The 18,444-nt window shown below is 45.8% G+C and overlaps 1 protein-coding gene across 1 annotated transcript; it reads left to right on the forward strand.

Annotated features, from left to right (window-relative positions):
• The first annotated feature begins 281 nt into the window (after positions 1-281).
• Positions 282-4,186, forward strand: LOC119161654 (piggyBac transposable element-derived protein 3). Its single transcript, XM_075876998.1, has 3 exons — positions 282-555; positions 2,404-2,538; positions 2,622-4,186. Exons 1-3 carry the CDS (start codon positions 282-284, stop codon positions 4,184-4,186), a joined length of 1,974 nt encoding a protein of 657 aa, XP_075733113.1.
• Positions 4,187-18,444: the final 14,258 nt, after the last annotated feature.

Below are 18,444 nucleotides of genomic sequence, written 5' to 3' on the forward strand. Positions count from 1 at the left end.
CGCAAACGATGCTGGAGAAATTAGGTTGCATGCCGAGATTTTCAACCCCAGAACACCCAGAGAGTAATGGAGTTGTAGAAAAGTGGAACCGAGTACTCAAAAACATGTTGTATCATGTCATTCAAAGAGACTCCAAGAATTGGGACAAATTGATCCCAATGGTTTTATGGGCTTATCGGGAAGTCCCCCATGAGGTAACCGGAGTAGCTCCGTTTCGTCTATTGTACGGAAGGAATCCCACGGGACCGCTTCTAATACTGCAGAAGACTTGGACGGGAGAAATGCCGGTGCCCGCAACGTTGAGAGAAAACCCCGCTAAGTATTTACAGATACTTAAGGAGCAGCTCGAGACGGCCGCTAATATAGCCGAGCTAACTAGTGCAACTCATCAGGAGAGTTACGCCAGTGCCTATAATCGCAGCAGCAGGCTCAAAGATTTTAATGTTGGCGACCAAGTTGTGGTTTTCGACAATGATCGGAGTGGTAAAATGTCAGCTGAGGGAGAAGAGAAGCCTATTGCCTTTGCAAGCCACGGCTTCTCACCGACCCAGATGCGTTGGTCGACAATTGAGAGGGAAGCGTTCGCAATAATATGGGCCTTAAAGAAGTTTGACTACTGGCTTTTCGGTGCCATAGTAAACGTCGTTTCCGACCACAATCCGCTGTCGTACCTTACAACTTCGACTCCGCACGGGGCGAAATTAACAAGATGGGCGCTGGCTTTACAGCGATATCATGTGTCGGTACAACATCGGAAGGGAGTATGTAACGGTAATGCGGATGCATTATCTAGGCTTCAGAATAGTTCATGGAAGCCATCAGAATAACAGTGTCATGCCAACTGGGGGGGCGTGAATGTTCCTGCCCACGTGCTGCTGTATATTGTGGACTGTGTGATTGACATTTCAAGAAACAGAAACTAGTGATCTCACTGCTTGAAGCAGCACTGCTGTACTTGATTGTTTAGCATGTATTTGTTTTCGTTTAGTGTATTCTCCTGTAGTGTTGACTTGCAATTGTGTTTGATGCTTGTGTACAACTGTTGTGTGGTTAGAAAATCCAGTGACTTAATCGCGGCAGTGCTTTATCGTATCACTGAACGTAAGACAGCCCAGTATACTCTTTGGGGGGGACGTGTTATGTTTTGCTGCTCATAAGTTCATCGTGCGGATGGGACAGCACCAGAAGCTACGTTATTCAAAGCTTCTTTCTCGGATCTCTCTCGGCAAGGTCGCAAATTGCTTCCTTTGAGCATGGGACGACAGCGCAAAAGCTACGTTATACAAAGCTTCTTTCTCGACTCTCTTGCGGTATGCCCGTGTAACCATACAACACTTATCCTCTGGAATGCAAACTAAGTCCGTCTTCTCCACTGCCGGGGACAACCACACAATGTGAAACGAACCCGCTCGGTCAACCGGCTTGGAATGTTTGTGGTTTCCGCTGCCGGGGGCAAACGCACAATGGGATTAAGCGACCCCGTCCTGCCTCCGCTGCCGGGCGCGAGCTCAGTGGGAGTAGGCGACACGCTCTGTTCTGGCGATCGGCTCAAATTCGCAGCGATGCACGACCCGAGCACAAGGTAAGCGGAGAAAGTCTAAGGCCGCTTGCTACCTGCGGGGGCAATAACGTTCCGCGCGCAATCATTCAATTACCGACTTTGGAGGTTCGTCTCGGCTCACTGGGTGTGGGAAAGGGCGTGAATGTACGGGGTCTACAATGCCAATATCTCCCGAGCGTTAGAATTCCTGAGCGCGTGGGAGATGGAGAGAGAGAGACATGATGGGAAAGAGTACCAAAACGCCTGTTTGAACTGTAGAAGCGCTGCTGTCGAGAGTAAGGTCAGCCCAGTAGGGAGTGAATAATCTTAGTGGAAACAGATTGGATGAGAGAATGTATAGCTCCAAAGACCCTGCGTGCAACGTATTGCACATTCAGTTTTCAGCGCTCTGTAAACAAAATGAACTAAAAGCGAAACCAAAACAGAGTCTACAAGCTACAGTAGAGACTGGTAGTGCCATCTGTTGGTATTTCATTAAACTGTAGGCGCTGGGTGGCGCTCCTGCTAACAAACAAAAATGGCGTCTTTCAGTCCGGAGGTTTTCTATCGACGCCGTCAAGGTAAATCATTTTCATGTATTTAAAAATGGTCTGATGCTCTTGAATTTTGCTTTACGAGCTCATGAAGGACGAGGGTCTCATTCACTATCGTTATTTTTGCCTGCACTCTTCTGGTTTCTTCTTCATTGCACTTGTAAGTTCAATGTGCAACAGGTTGCACGTCAGGACAATGTTGACTCTTTGCGACTACATTTGGCAGAACCCGTTATCTTCATTTGGTCTTTCTCTCTATTGAAATTAGGGGTCTATTTAATGCAAATAAATAATAAAACATCTCTTTAGATGCCACCGATGCCTCTGCCCTCGAAATTCTTGAGAGGATTGGGGCAAATGGGGACAATTCCGACTTGGATTTGTCAGACTCGGAAGATTCCCCGGATGGTGCAGAAGCGAATGAGCAGTGCGACGGAATTCTAGGTAAAATTTCGTGGACTTCGTGCTTTAAAATTCTACTGCACCCCACTTCTGTCCCGTTATATACACTGTTATAATTATTGCAGATGAAGAGGAGCAGGATTGCCACTACGATTCGGACACCGATGTCGATGACGGCGATGACGGTGTTTCCAACCCAGTCATGCCTTCTCGCGAAAGGTGGCCTTGGAAGCAAGTCTACGCATCCGTGCTTCCCGACCTACCCGAGGTACCGTCCTCTACGGCCGACGAAAGAGATGGCTGGTACGCAAATCAGTACTACGCAAGCTACATGGATGACCAGGCTTTTGAACTTCTCCACGAAATGACAGAAGTGTCGTACCTCCAGCGCACAGGACGGTCGTTAAACTCATCTCCTGGAGAAATGAAGGTATTTCTTGGAGCGACATTGCTCATGAGCTGCTTAGGTTATCCTCGAGCGAGAATGTATTGGGGCCAAGGAACGCGTGTCGCCGCCGTAGCCGACAAAATAACGAGGGATCGTTTTTTTCTGATCCGATCGAACCTGAAGGTTGTCGACGACCTCGCTGTTTCTCATGGAGAGAAAGAAGCCGATCGGCTATGGAAAGTTCGTCCTCTCCTTAACATCATCAGAAACGCTTGCCTCAAACTGCCGCGCTCACCAAACATCTGTGTTGATGAGCAAATTATTCCATTCACCGGTAAGTGCCCAGTGAAGCAGTTCGTTCCTGGGAAGCCCAACCCGACAGGCCTGAAAAACTTTATCTTGGCAAGCCCTCAAGGCCTTGTCCTAGATTTTGAAATCTTTCAGGGAAAAGGGAGCCTCGCACAAAAGAAAGAACATGGAATCGGTGCTGCCGTTGTGCTGAGGCTTGTAGGGACTTTGCCGTGTGGAAGCTCGCTGTATTTCGACCGATATTTTACAGGAACACATCTTCTTGAGTCATTGGCTGAAAAGAACATCAGGGGGACAGGGACAATCATGAAATCACGTCTTCCGAAAGGGCTCAAACTCAAAGGTGACCGGGAAATGCGTGCGGAAGGTCGTGGGGCAATGTCACAGTGTGTCAGCACTGTCTTTAACATATGCATCACGAATTGGTACGACAACAAACCAATCGTGTTGGCCTCCACCCACGTGGGCATGGAGCCTGTGGATGACTGCACACGATTTTCAAAGAAAGACCGAAAGAAAGTTGCTGTCAAGAGACCAGCAGTTGTCGCAGAGTACAACGCTTACATGGGGGGTGTCGATCTCTGTGACAGAATGTTGAGCTTCTACCCCACTACCATGCGCACAAAGAAGTGGACGATTCGGACCCTCATTTTCATGATGGATGTCGGAGTCGTGAACTCTTGGCTGCTTTACAAGCAAGACCATCGAGAGCTAGGCACACAGAGAAAAAGCATCATGCAACTGCTAGACTTCAAGCTCGAGCTCGCCCATTTTCTGCTTGCCTCTGACAAGGGGTTTTCCTCAACTGAAAGTGATTGCGAAGCTTTGCATCTGCGAAAACCAGCAGTTGTGCCACTTCCCTCACCATCCGTGCGCACACTGAGTGCGTCACACATGCCGGAGATTGTGGACCAAAAGTCCGCAAGCAGGTGTCGAAACCCCGGCTGCTGTGAAAGGACAAAGTTCAGATGCTGCAAGTGTAACCTATTCTAGTGCTTGACAGCTGGCCGCAACTGCTTCAAAGCATTTCACAAGAAATGAGACCAGAGGGGGCAATAAAAGCGCGTGTCTATGACATCGTGTCCCACGGGTTTTTTTGACAACTTAGTCCTAGTGTGCAACATATTGCACATCTGATAACTTTTCAACGCAACGTCATAGAAAATAAAGAATCATATCAGAATTATCTCTGTATGCTGATAAACTCAATTAGTTAAAAAAATTGCTGGTTTTTATTACGTCATGTCTCGGGTCTCAGGAGGATAGGCGAACCAGCAGTGGCCCCCTCCCCTTTTTCTTTGTTACCGCAAGATGCTTAAGACTGGAGGGAATCCGTTTCTCTTCAGTCGAGGCTGCAGTCACTTAACTGATAGATCAGTACGACTCCGTACGATGCAACTTTTGTCTGGGCCGTAACCACTTGGTGGTCGAACAGTGAGACTAAGTACGTTGTATGTAGTAACAGTGTTCTAGGCTCTAACTTAAGAAAAGTTAAGTAGAAGAGTAAGACGCTGTATGTCTGTCTTATCATGAGTGTGCTTCGGCAATATGTACATATGACTGTAAATATTTCGCTGTAATATACCTTCAAGTTTTCATTACCTCCAACCTGCCTCCTGCTTCATCGACGCCGATCATCTCCTTGACGGGACTTCAATCCATATCAAGGAGATCAACGAACGAGAAGGAAAACGTAACTCCTACCATATTACCCAACGCATGACCTTCACCAGATTGCTCTTGGGCGCTGCTACGAGGTCAACTGAGGCACGTTGTGGAGCTGGATGAACCTTAAAGGTGCAAACAAAGTGCATATTTATTTTTCTATTGTCATTCACGTTTATCAGCACACATAATATATTATAGTGTTTCCAGTAAACCTTTTCAAGACACATCTTCCTTTTACCAAAGTAACATTATTTTATTTTTAACCCTTGAAAGCGGGGCATATTGTGACTTCATTTCACTTTAAGCATTGTTAGCTTTTTTTGATGAGACGTTTGGTAGAAAACATGGAAACATGTGTTCTAACGGTTGATAGAAGCGATTAAATGCGTGCTATTTTTCGCGCCATTCATGTACTACGTTTCAACATTAGTAAAAAGCAGAGAGAGCACCACTTTCAACTGCCAAAATCTAACTGCAAAAACAAACGACCTTCGACCCGCCGTTATCCCCAGCCTGACAATTCCACGGCATCCCTGGTCAACGCAGTCAGCCTCGAGCTCGGGTGACCACATTCTTTTTCTACAAATCCTTATTCTTTCGACTCGGCAACAACGTTTTGAGAGAAATGAGCGCGTCTTTTCTGACAGCTGGCCCGTCGCCTCAGCACTGTATACTGCATCACACCCCTCTATTGTGCGAATAAAAGATTATGGGCTTTATTGTGATTCTCTGGAATGAAAAGCTACACAATACTGTCCATGAGCGCACCAACAATGCTCATGAAAGACGTGGGAGACTGTACTACACCTACCTACACCTACACTACACGTACACCTACGTGCTTCGCTGAGTGGAGATACGATCTGACTACACTTCGTTATACCTCTCATGAGAACTTTTTATTAGCGGCTGGTTGCACATCAGAGCGCGTTACGCTTCTATAGTATGCTGGCAAATGAAAACGCACTCGAAAACGCGCGTTAATGGTTCACCTTCGTCTTCGTGCGGGAGGCACGAGACATCGGACGAGAAACACGCATATACAGGATGTCTCGCGTAACTTTAGCCAGACTTTAGAAATATGGCGGTACACGTAATTAAGACGACACCAAACGCATGTTGCTATTCCGTTGCCTTGAATGAGATTATTTTTGTGTTCTCAAATATTATTTATTAGATTTGTTTAATTAATCAATATTCGAAGGAACGAAGATGAATAAATAGTTTCAATGAGGAATTGTAGGTCGGTTTACAAAACGTCCAAACAGATAGTTTTAAACTTTGTATCTATCTAGTATTAGTGTGTTTTGGTAATTACAAGTGCCCGCAAAATACTAAAAATTTCACGTGACCAACCCGCTCGCGCGTCAGTGCGCACAATGATTCTTGTCCTTCCTTACGTTCCGCGTGCGGATGACATGCTTTCCTCGCAACGGTTACCGACAGCGATAAGCAGTCACAACAATTATCGTTTTTGTGGCTGATAGCAAAACGTGTTCATCGTGAAGCCACCACCATCGTTGCGGCCCTGCCGTGACAGCACAATGGGGCAAATTTTATGGTAGTTGAGATTAACAAGTTGACGGGTATATATGGCAGCAGCAAGCACAGGACGAAGTTGACTGGCCGAACATGATAGAGGCCTTTGTCCTGCAGTGGACGTAGTCAGGCTAATGATGATGATGATGATGATGATGATGTTGAAAGTTACGTGGGACACCCTGTATAATAGTCTTACACACTCACTGTGACTGCCCGCGAGGGTTCGCGGAATGTCGTGCCCACGTACAGGCGCATTTATACGTGAACGATGCCTCTAATATATGCAAAACTATATAAAAACTTCTAGCAGACAAACAAATCATCTCAGATAACTTGAACTGAATATATAAGGCCGCGCAAGCCCATTCAAACCATGTGGTGGTGCGCGGATGTAGTGGTTATATTTTCTGCCTCCCACGCAGTACCCCTGGGCTCTAATCCCCGTCGTGAAGTGTTCGTCTGTGTGTTGATTTGAGGTTTATGCCTTCTGTGTGCAGTGTTCTTGTGATGTGTAATACATATTCGTGAGGTAAAAAAAAGAAGTCACAACTGGTCAAAGAAAAAAATCATGAACTCTTTTTCGCTGAAAGTTTGTAAAAGGGCCGCATATATTTTCGCCGCATACTGAGCCATATGTAAGCGTCCCAGTGTTGACCTGAAATACCACTAACTTGATCAATGTTAGGCGTTACTTTAAGCGGTGACTCTTAAATGACCTTCTCGCAACAAAAAGAGCCGCACAAACATAGGCCACATAAAAAAGTGCCGCATAGCTAAAAGCCGCAGAGATAGGAGCCACTTGAAGAAACCAGGAGCCACATGAAGAAGAGCTATATAGCCAGAAGCCGCATGAGAAAGCCACATAAATGGGCCGCTTAAAGAGCCACATAGAGGCATCGAAAAGTTGATTTACATTCTACTTAGTATGCGTTGTTTTAAGCGGTTGTTTACTGAGAGTGTAGGTTTGAAGCATGCGAACTGCGAGAATACTGGGGCTTTGAGAATGACGTTGAGCTTTATAAACTTAGAATGAACCATGGAATGAAACACTTTTAAAAAATAATGAAGATGGCATCTATTTGATTGCCTAGATTGATTGATTGATTTGTGGGGTTATACGTCCCAAAACCACCATTTGATTATGAGAGACGCCGTAGTGGAGGGCTCCAGAAATTTTGACCACCTGGGGTTCTTTAACGTGCACCCAAATCTGAGTACACGGGCCTAAAACATTTCCGCCTCCATCGGCAATGCAGCCGCCGCAACCGGGAATCGAACCCGCGACCTGCGGGTCAGCAGCCGAGTACCTTAGCCACTAGACCACCGCGGCGGGGCTTGATTGCCTAGATCCTAATTAAAAGAAATGTAATGCAGAAAATTGCCTAGCTGTGTTACAGTACTGTAACTGCGACGGAAACTATGCTGAGCTGATGACAGGATTTTATTAGAGTCAAGAAATTAAATTATGTTTATATAATTGATGTCTTCTAACGTATTGCAGAAATTAGATGTAAAAGAGATTGGTCTGTACTGTGAGAGAAGTTGTTCGTCACCGCATTTATGCAAGGAGAGTACTTTGGCTGATTTCTATGAGCATGGTACTACACCAGTCTAAGAATTTCTGAAAAAGTTAATTTCAGGTATTGTGCTGGCCATAAGAACTATCGTACTATGAACGAAGTCGAAATAACTTCAGTACCATTACTCTTTTTAGTATCAAAATTCAAAACTAGGTTTAGGCAGTGATCACAAGTTATTGTGATATCTTCTAGTTCGTTAGAACGAAAATGATAACTAAACTCTGAAACTACATGATTATCGAGGGTGGAAACAGATTGAAGTATAAACTGAAGTCATTTCAAATAACACGGTCAATAATTATAGAATCATTATTCCTAAAATACATACTGCCAGTCATGCTAGGAGATAGCGATGTCCAGAGCTTACGAGTATTTGATCTTAGAAGTAGGGAAAGTTGCAATAAAGAAGTAGAAATCCTGATCATATTTAATGACTGTGTGAAGTTCTTCCTTAGCTGGTTTGAAAGTGGCAGAAACGTCAAAATCAGGTTGCTTAGATTGGCGTTGTCTATGAATACGTCGTGATAAGTGCAAGTTATTGCGGTTAATCCAAGTAAGCTTATTTTTCTTTTTAGTTTTCAATGGAATGTAACAAGTGATGCATGAACCTACCAGTATTCAACAAGCGCACCAACATGACACTCGGTACTGAATGACAAAAAGTGATAAAACTTTTTTGCCAGGGTGTCAGTGATAGACGCATCATCAGCCTTTGTGAAATCGCAATTTGTATTATATTTGAAACGTTCGTGCAAGGCAGGAGAGTTATTCTGCGCAAGAGCAGCATTGTGATCGTAAATTCTTTCTAAGGCTTCCTATCCGAAACCTAAACGAGCTAGACTCTCACTATTAAACACTAATTCGAGAATGCAGTTCTGTCAAGCGTTTTCCTGCACTACTTGTATTAGAATATGTGGCAATGAAAAGTAACTAAATCTCGGCAGGCAGGGGTACTAGAAGCGTAATACGTAAAGGACGGCCAGTGAATACCGGGAGAATTGAAGTCACCTAGATTGATTAAATTTCTACTTTCGAGGTGATGCTCGTGCATGAAATGTGGAATGTCTAACATATAACTAGAACCACCAGGAGAGCGATACACACCACATATAATAAAGTATTCTTGTCTATGCGACGCTAACACCAAACTGACTCAACTTTATAGGAACAAATAGGACAATAAATGTGAAATATGAACATGAAAACAAGGTGACACCACCTACTTTTCTACTATAGCGACCACACTGAAGAGCAATATAGCCAGGACGCGTTAACTCAGAATCATAAACTTCACCATTAAGCCATGTTTCTGTGATGCAAATAGCACGAGGAGAACACGAAGAGAGTAGTCAAAAGAATTGCAGGAATTTGTTATTAATGCTTCTGGCGTTAATGAATAGAAACTCCCTATTATTCGTGAGTGGATTGGATGGTTAAGGTATTGAGGATGATGCAGTAATGAATCGAACGTTGAAATCGGTGCCACGCGTAGTTATTAAAATAAAAAAAAACTTGCATGGTAAATATTTCACACAAAAGTGCTTTATGCCAGGGTCTACCACAGCTGCGCTGACGTATTTCCGTCACCAAAATGACGCTGTGAAATATATACTACCCGACTGCAGAAAACGACAAAGAAAAAAGTTTGTTGCCGGGTGTCCATTCCATGGCGTCTCGCTTCGCAGAGCGTGTAGCCAGCCACTAGGCATCAAAGCGCCTGTTGCGAAAATTGCCAACAGCAAGCTATTTATATGCACCATATACCGTTGCCTGTCATCAGAGCTCAGCAATTGCAGCTTTTTTTTTTGTCATCAGTAGTGAGGTAGAGGCAATGGCGTGCATTTAGTGCACCCTAGAGGTCATCGCCCCTCACGTTTTGATGCGCGTGCGCCTCCGCAGAGCTTGCGCGCTCGTGTGCGTGTTTACCTCTTGATTGGGAAAGGAAAGAAGGTCACTTATCTCGCTGCCGTGACCACATTTATGAAAGAATTACGCAGGATACACACCAAGAAATACTCATTGTAAGAGTCGTTCACGATTGTCTTGTGTGAACTTGTGCGTTCATTTTGTGCGTCTTTCTCTCAGTTTGAGCAGCATGCATTAGATGTCGAGCTGTCACAGTTAATAGTCCACACTCTTCCTATATATGCTAGTTCTGTGCAGGCTTCCTGCTTGAGGTGGGCGCTGAAAGTTTCAAGCTGCCTGCCGTTGATTTGATTCATTTGTGAGGTTTAACGTCCAAAAACCACCATATGATTATGAGAGACGCCGTCGTGGAGGGCTCCAGAAATTTCTACCACCTGGGGTTCTTTAATGTGCACCCAAATTTGAGTACACGGGCCTACAACATTTCTGCCTTCATCGGAAATGCAGCCGCCACAGCCGGGATTGCATTCCACGACCTGCCGGTCAGCAGCCGAGTACCTTAGCGACTAGACCATCGTGGCGGGGCAAGCTGCTTGCCGTTGTTCATGTGACATAAAAATTTGTTGCTGTAGCATTCTTTCGTTCACTATTGCGTTGAAACGATACACAATTAACGCTTAATAGCCTTTGTTAAGTCCCCTTTCACATTTTGTTATACCGACTCCCAGACAGATATCAGCCATGGTTTTTTTTTGATACTTTGATGTGTCCAAACACAGTTAGGTAGACATGCCTGTGGCTGTAACCTATTGAAGTGCAGCCAAATCATAAAAGTTTTGCAACATGAACCAATAATCTTAACTTCTGAAGGGCGTGTTGTAGGTGTATTTTGCTCGGAAAATAATGGCAGTGATAGAAGGAAAATTGATATTTCATCGTTCTGACGTTGTTGTAAAACATGCAGATCAGGGACCCCTTGAGACCAGTTTTATAAATCAACCTCAGAATTGTACAGCGTAATGTTGTGTAAAAACTTCGAACTGACGAGATACGCACTACAGGTTCTTCCAGCCATGTCTAAGATGTTCAAAATCTTTATCTATTGATAATTTTCCCATTTCACTTTGCTAACAAGCATTTCCTAACTTTAATGCTGATGTTTCAGCCATATGTGGTAAAATTGAGATGGGTTGTCCACTCAGGGATGCTGTGCCAGGAGCGTCTGCAATTACATTCATATATAATTTACGGTGGCCTTGTACTCATGGGAAGTGAATTTTTTGTAGATGCGTCGCTAAGAAATGGTCAAACATACTTATCAGTGTTAATTTGGTTGCCGATGGAAGTGCAGTCTTAGTGAGAAGAAATCTGTAATTGTTACTGCTGCTTATTTGCTTGAAGAAAGTATGCATTGTGTAAGAATATTACACAATTTTTCTGCATTGAATATAGAAGTATTATCCGAAAGTCTCACCGAAAAAGACCTGTCAAAGAACGAAGAGACAATGCCAACCTCAGCCTTCTCTTTAGACACAAGCAGTAGTCGCAATAATATTGCTTCTATTTAGGTGAGCTAAATATTATTTTGAATGTTTAATACCGAAACGACATTTGTTTCGCATAAAGAAGAAAAATATCGTCAAAGTTTATATCAAGGATTTAATCGAGATTACCTCTGGAACCAATATATTTGATTTTTACATTCAGTGTTTCCAACATTGTGCATTGTTTGCGCTTCGTTTGTGCAAATTGTATATATTTAAAATTGTTTGAACAATAAGCATTTTAAACTTATTTAGCAATGTGCGTGTAGTCACGCTTCCATAGAGTGCACATTATTTCCAAACACTTTGGTAGACCAAGGAACTACCACAAAGCTTCTCTTTATTTACAATAGTACTTGCGGACCCTATTTTTAAGCGGCACGGCCAGAAAATGACACATGTCGAATTCCATGATAGGCGACACACACAGTTTATAAATCGTTATCATTGTATCTCTTCTCAACTCCATTCCACTCTAATAGGTGTTGCAGTGCAAGCACAAAAGTGCTGGAAGAAAGGAACACAAAAAGCGAGGAAGGGAAGGCAAACTGCTGTTCGTTTTTCTTCCAGCACTTTCGTGCTTGCGCTGCAACAATTATTTCAGTGGAATTTAACTAACTAGCCGAAATAGCTGTTCCTACCCATTCTACGGTTCGCCAGCTTCTGTAGCTACCCCATGGTGCCTGTTGCATTACAGTAGAGTTCTTCAAGCTGGCTTCTGCAATGTAGTGTTTCATAATATATGATGCCCAAATACTAACAGCATGCACCCGTGAAAAGAGCTATTTACTATAAATCAGGGAAATGTTCACAGGCTGCCTAATAGAGCGTCTGATAAGCGGGCTTTTTTTACGTTCAACGTAACTTCTAGCATTTCTAAGTCATTATTCTAGCGTATTCACATAACAATGTAGCTTCTGAAATAGAGGGTGCAAATCATTATTTGTCGTGAAGAAAGCAATATGATATTCATACACAATAATTAGATATACTCTTTGTATGGAATGGAGCTTAGGAATATGGTCAATACAACTGGCGACTTCAGAGCTCTCTGTGGTACGCCCTGTCTCTGTTTATATATATTAGATGAGCATCTATCTTTAAAATCTCATAACTTAATTTCGCTTAATGGCTCCGAAACCTATTGTGTGATATAAAAATAACTGCAGTAGCAATGTTTTATTTGTTTATTAAGAATGAATGCTAAACCTTATCGTGCGCCTTAGCGAAATCAAGAGTAACTGCTGCTCAGTAATCACGCTCATGCTGAGCCCGACTCTCTAAATTCGGCACCTCAAATTCAGCTAAAATTATTAACAGCAGTTGTGTGTATATATATATATATATATTGTTACGCCACGTATGTGCCGGACGAAGAAGGAAAAAGAAGCAAGGGGTGTGGAAGAAGAAGATCATCATCATCTGCCTGCGCCGATACGGCTCGTCCCTCGAACCGTGTATCAATAAACCCCCAGACGCCTACTGAGGTCGTAACAGAGTGGTGGAAGGTGCTGGGTATAGGAACCAACGACGGGACCGCTACCCCTCGGATTTCGCCGGAGTCGTCGCCTCGCCGGCCTGCCTCCTTCTTTGGCCATCATGCCTGACGAAACAGAAGCTCGGGAACCAGTCCCCAGCAGTTCTTGGCCGTATCACAGAGAGCCACGAACCTTCTCCGGGAGGGCCAATGACGACGTGGACTCATGGCTCAAACATTTCAAGCGAGTAAGCAACTGCAACAAATGGGATGCTGCCTCCCAACTGTCACGCGTTGTTTTCTACCTCACTGATGTTGCCCTCGTTTGGTATGAGAACCATGAAGATATTCTGACAACATGGGAACGCTTTGTTGAAGAAATCAAGAAGTGTTTCGGCAACTCAGCTGCAAAAAAGAAGCTTGCCGAGCAGAGTCTTGCACAGAGGGCCCAGCTATCCGGTGAGACCTGCACCGTGTATACTGAAGAGATTTTGAGGCTGTGTAGGGAAGTCGATTCCAGCATGTCGGAAGAGGACAAGGTGGGGCATTTGCTGAAGGGAATTGCAGAAGATGTTTACAACTTCCTTATTAGCAGGGAAAGCCTGACTTCAGTGTCTGACGTTGTACGGCACTGCCGCACGTTTGAAACCCTGAAGCAGCGCAGAATAGCGCCTAAGTTTGGTCGTCTGGCAAATGTCACCTCAGTAGCCAGCATAGAAGCGGCCTCAACTGGTGACCTTTCGGCAACCATCCGCCAAATTGTTCGGGAAGAGTTACTCAGACATGGCGAAATGACACGTGAACGGGCAGCTGCCACGTCTCCATCCTATTTCCCGCAGGACACCACTGCCCCACAGCTTACAGTTTATGAACATCCATCCGTCAACGCAACGGAGGTTGCAGGGCCTCGGCGTATTCAGCAGTCAAGTCCGGTTTTTTACGAGCGATCACAGTACCCTCAACGTTTCCGTTCCGTACGCCCATACCACCCACCGACAACTGATTTCATTGAATCTCGGGCTTACGCGAACGCTCGCAGACGTGAACACTTCGAAGAACGGCGACGACCTCGTCCTGCGCCTGTGTGCTACAACTGTGGTCTGACTGGTCACATATCGAGGTATTGCGATCGTTCGCGCATACCACGCTATGATCAGTGGACAAGCTTGACCGATAAACCTGCTGTCCCACCTTTTCAAGGACACTGGCCCACCGACTCAAGACCCGGCAGCAGCTTCTGGCACGGACACTGGCGCAACAACTCCCCTGCCTCTGATCGAAGTGTGACGCCACCTCCTGCGCCTCGATCCCACCGGTCTCCATCGCCACGGCGCCGCCCATCGTCACCACATCAGGAAAACTAAACAGTGCGGCCGATGGGGGTGAGGTCGCTGGTGACTTGCTGCAAAACGAAATACCCCCGTCTGTGTTGATGTTCAAGAACAAGGTAGAAGTTTTTGTTGATGGTGTGTGTACGATGGCTTTGGTGGATACTGGTGCTACAGTTTCGATTATGAGTGCTGCTTTTAAACACCGTTTAGGACAAAAGGTGATGTTTTTGTGGGAGAAGGCAACAACATTCTGTGGCGTTGGTGGTAACTCGCTGTGTCCCATTGGTGTCTGTACCGCAGAAGTGTGCTTGGGTGATCAAGTGTTTGTCACAGAGTTTACGATTCTTCCAAGGAGCACACACGACATAATCCTGGGGATTGACTTCCTTCGAATGTGTGGCGCCACTGTTGATTGTAGAAATGGAGAGGTGTACATATGTGATGCTGCCCCTGGAGAACTATTAGAGAATTCAGACAGGGAGCACGGTGCGCTCCGGGTCAGTGAAGATAGCATTGTGCCGGCATTCTCTGCAGTCTGTGTTCCTGTATACTCTTCACGCATTGAAAACAGTGACAGTGCGTTCGACGCATTAGTGGAGCCCTTTCATCTCAGTTGCATTAAGAAGAACACATTGGTGCCGCATTGCATAGTGTCACTCGTTCAAGGACGCACAGGACTATGGGCGGTAAACTGTTCAGCTGAGTCGGTGGTTCTACCAGGAGGACTGAAGCTTGCCAAGTTCAAAACATACTCACCGATGGCAGTGGCTGCCCTCAGTGATGCTCCAGGTGGGGCCTCAGCCAATACTTCTACGGCCGATTCAAAACTTTTACCTATGATCGACAAGTCACTTACTACTGACAAACGCCGCATGCTTCTGGACGTTTTGTCGAAATACGTGGCGATTTTCGATTTTTCCCATGACCATGCGCCCTCGATTCCCGCGTCTCGGATTCTCCACAGGATAAACACGGGAACAGCACAGCCCATCCGCCAGAAACCCTACCGAGTGTCGCCGTCTGAGCGCAAGATAATTGATGAACAAGTGCGTGATATGCTGCAGAAGGGTGTCATTCGAGAATCATCGAGCCCTTGGGCGGCTCCCGTGATTCTAGTCAAAAAGAAGGATGGTACCTGGAGATTCTGTGTGGACTATCGCCGTCTAAACTCCGTCACAAAGAGAGATGTCTACCCTCTCCCACGCATTGATGACGCTCTAGACTGCCTCCATTCAGCATCCTACTTTTCGTCCATAGACTTACGCTCAGGCTATTGGCAAATACCTGTGCATTCAATGGACAAAGAAAAGACGGCTTTCGTTACTCCGGATGGACTATATGAATTTAACGTGATGCCTTTTGGTCTATGTAACGCGCCCGCTACATTTGAAAGATTCATGGACACCATTCTGCGCGGCTTGAAGTGGAACATCTGTATGTGTTATCTTGACGACGTTGTTATCTTCGGGCGTACATTCAGTGAACATAACGAAAGGGTAGAGCTGGTTTTGAAATGTATTCGAAATGCTGGCTTGGTTCTTAATGCAAAGAAGTGTCATTTCGGAGCTCGACAAACACTGGTGCTGGGACATCTCGTCAACAAGGATGGCATCAGGCCCGACCCGAATAAGACGGCGGCTGTTAGAGCTTTTAAACCACCTGGCTCATTGAAGGAGCTTCGGAGCTTCTTGGGCCTCTGCTCTTACTTTCGCCGATTTATTCCCGCCTTTGCAGAAGTTGCCTTTCCACTGACCTGTCTTCTCCGCCAAGGTGCTAGTTTTGAATGGACTCCTGATTGTGAAACTTCTTTCAACCAACTGAAGTTCTTGCTCACGTCGCAGCCTATCCTGCGGCACTTCGATCCTTCTGCGGCGACTGAAGTTCACACCGACGCAAGCGGCATTGGCATAGGTGCAGTCCTGATACAGCGATGTAATCAAGTGGAACACGTAATCGCATATGCCAGTCGTACTTTAAGTAAGCCGGAACGCAATTACACTGTGACCGAACAAGAATGCCTTGCACTCGTCTTCGCTGTGCAGCGATTCCGCTCATACCTATACGGTCGTCCTTTCCAAGTAGTTACGGATCATCATTCTTTGTGCTGGCTTATCAACCTTCGGGATCCGTCAGGCCGTCTAGCACGCTGGGCCCTCCGGCTGCAAGAGTACAACTTCACGGTATCGTACAAGAGCGGCAGGAAACACGCGGACGCAGACTGCCTTTCAAGGATGCCAGTTGATGCTACAGTTTGCGACGCTGACGATTTCGATCATCTGATTGCGTCCGTAGCACCAGCGTTCCCGGATAAGGCCACCTTTGAAACTGAGCAGCGGAAGGACGTGAGTTTGAATCCGTTATTCGTGATCGCACAAGCATCCACTCCGGAAAGCCGCTTTTGCGTCCGTGATGGTCTACTGTACAAGAAATCCATCTCCGGCACCGGTTCCCGCTTCCTGCTGGTGGTTCCAGAGGCACTACGGTCATCTGTTTTGTACGCCATGCATGATGACGCCACTTCAGGTCACCTCGGAACGACGCGCACTCTTCATCGTACCCAGGAACGCTTCTACTGGCCACGTATGCGCCAGTCAGTTGAGTTGTACGTGGCCAGTTGTGCGCAATGCCAGGCGCACAAATCTCTCTCAGCAGCTCCGGCCGGACATCTACAACCTGTGACGCCTCCCAGTTTTCCGTTCGAACAAATTGGCATTGACCTGGTGGGCCCTTTTCCGCGTTCATCGAAAGGCAACAGATGGATTGTGGTATGTGCTGACCATCTTACTCGGTACTGCGAGACTGCTGCCCTGCCATCCGCGACTGCTGGTCAAGTGTCGTCCTTCCTTCTCCATTCTATCATACTGCGTCATGGGCCCCCTCGCGTCATCATAAGTGACCGTGGACGTCAATTCACGGCAGACGTTGTCGAACAACTTCTCCGTATGTGTGGCTCAGAGCTCAGACACTCGACGCCTTATCACCCGCAGACGAATGGTCTCGTCGAGCGAACAATTCGAACACTGGTGAATATGCTTTCTATGTACGTTGCTTCGAACCACAAGAACTGGGACGATGTCTTGCCGTTCGTCACATACGCGTTTAATACTTCCCAACATGAGACCACCGGCTACAGCCCGTTCTTCCTCCTCTATGTTCGACCCCCCCGTTATACTCTGGATACAATATTTTCCTTCTCTGATCGGGACCAATCAGAAATCTCCCTAGCAGAAACTCTTTGTCTCGCCGAAGAAGCTCGTCGTCTTGCTCGTTTACGTACAATAGCCTCGCAAGACAGATCGAAAGTTCGTTATGACAGCAAGCACCGGCAGGCCACATATATTCCGGGAGATCTCGTGTTGGTGTGGAAGCCTTTACGCAAACGTGGCTTGTGCCAAAAACTGCTCGCGCACTACATCGGACCTTTTGTTATCCTTGACCGCCTGAGCGCAGTCGACTACCGCATCGCACGTCTTACAGCTAGCGGGAGACGTTCCAGAAAGACAGAGGTCACGCATGTCGCTCGCCTGAAGCCTTTCAGTCAACGCGACACTGCATGAAACGCGCGGCGCGCTTTGTCTGCGAGGGGGGAAATGTTACGCCACGTATGTGCCGGACGAAGAAGGAAAAAGAAGCAAGGGGTGTGGAAGAAGAAGATCATCATCATCTGCCTGCGCCGATACGGCTCGTCCCTCGAACCGTGTATCAATAAACCCCCAGACGCCTACTGAGGTCGTAACAATATATATATATATATATATATATATATATATATATATATATATATATATATATATATATATATATATATATATATATATATATATATATATATATATATATATATATATATATATATATATATATGTGTGTGTGTAATGTAAGAAGGTAGCGATGGTTAGGAGTTAGAAGTAGAAGCCGAGAAGGAAGAAGTGCAGAATGGAATAAACATGGCGTATGAGCCAGGCCACGTCACCCATTCATTGTAGCGTCACACGAGCCGACAGGATGAAGACCTGCGATCCCCTTGATCAGCTGCTCATCATCTACACAGTTCTCCGCATGACACCCTGAGCATACATGGACTACCGTACAAGCGACTAGCGTTAAGCATTGACCAGCATCATGTCAGAAGCATCTACTGACCTTCACGCCCCGAAGTGCATCGGAGCAGCTGACAATGAACCCGTACAAGACTGGTTCGACCTGTTCGAGCTCCACGCTACCACTGCATCTTGGTCGGAAC

Source organism: Rhipicephalus microplus, chromosome X, assembly GCF_043290135.1.
Source record: "Rhipicephalus microplus isolate Deutch F79 chromosome X, USDA_Rmic, whole genome shotgun sequence".
Taxonomy (NCBI): domain Eukaryota; kingdom Metazoa; phylum Arthropoda; class Arachnida; order Ixodida; family Ixodidae; genus Rhipicephalus; species Rhipicephalus microplus.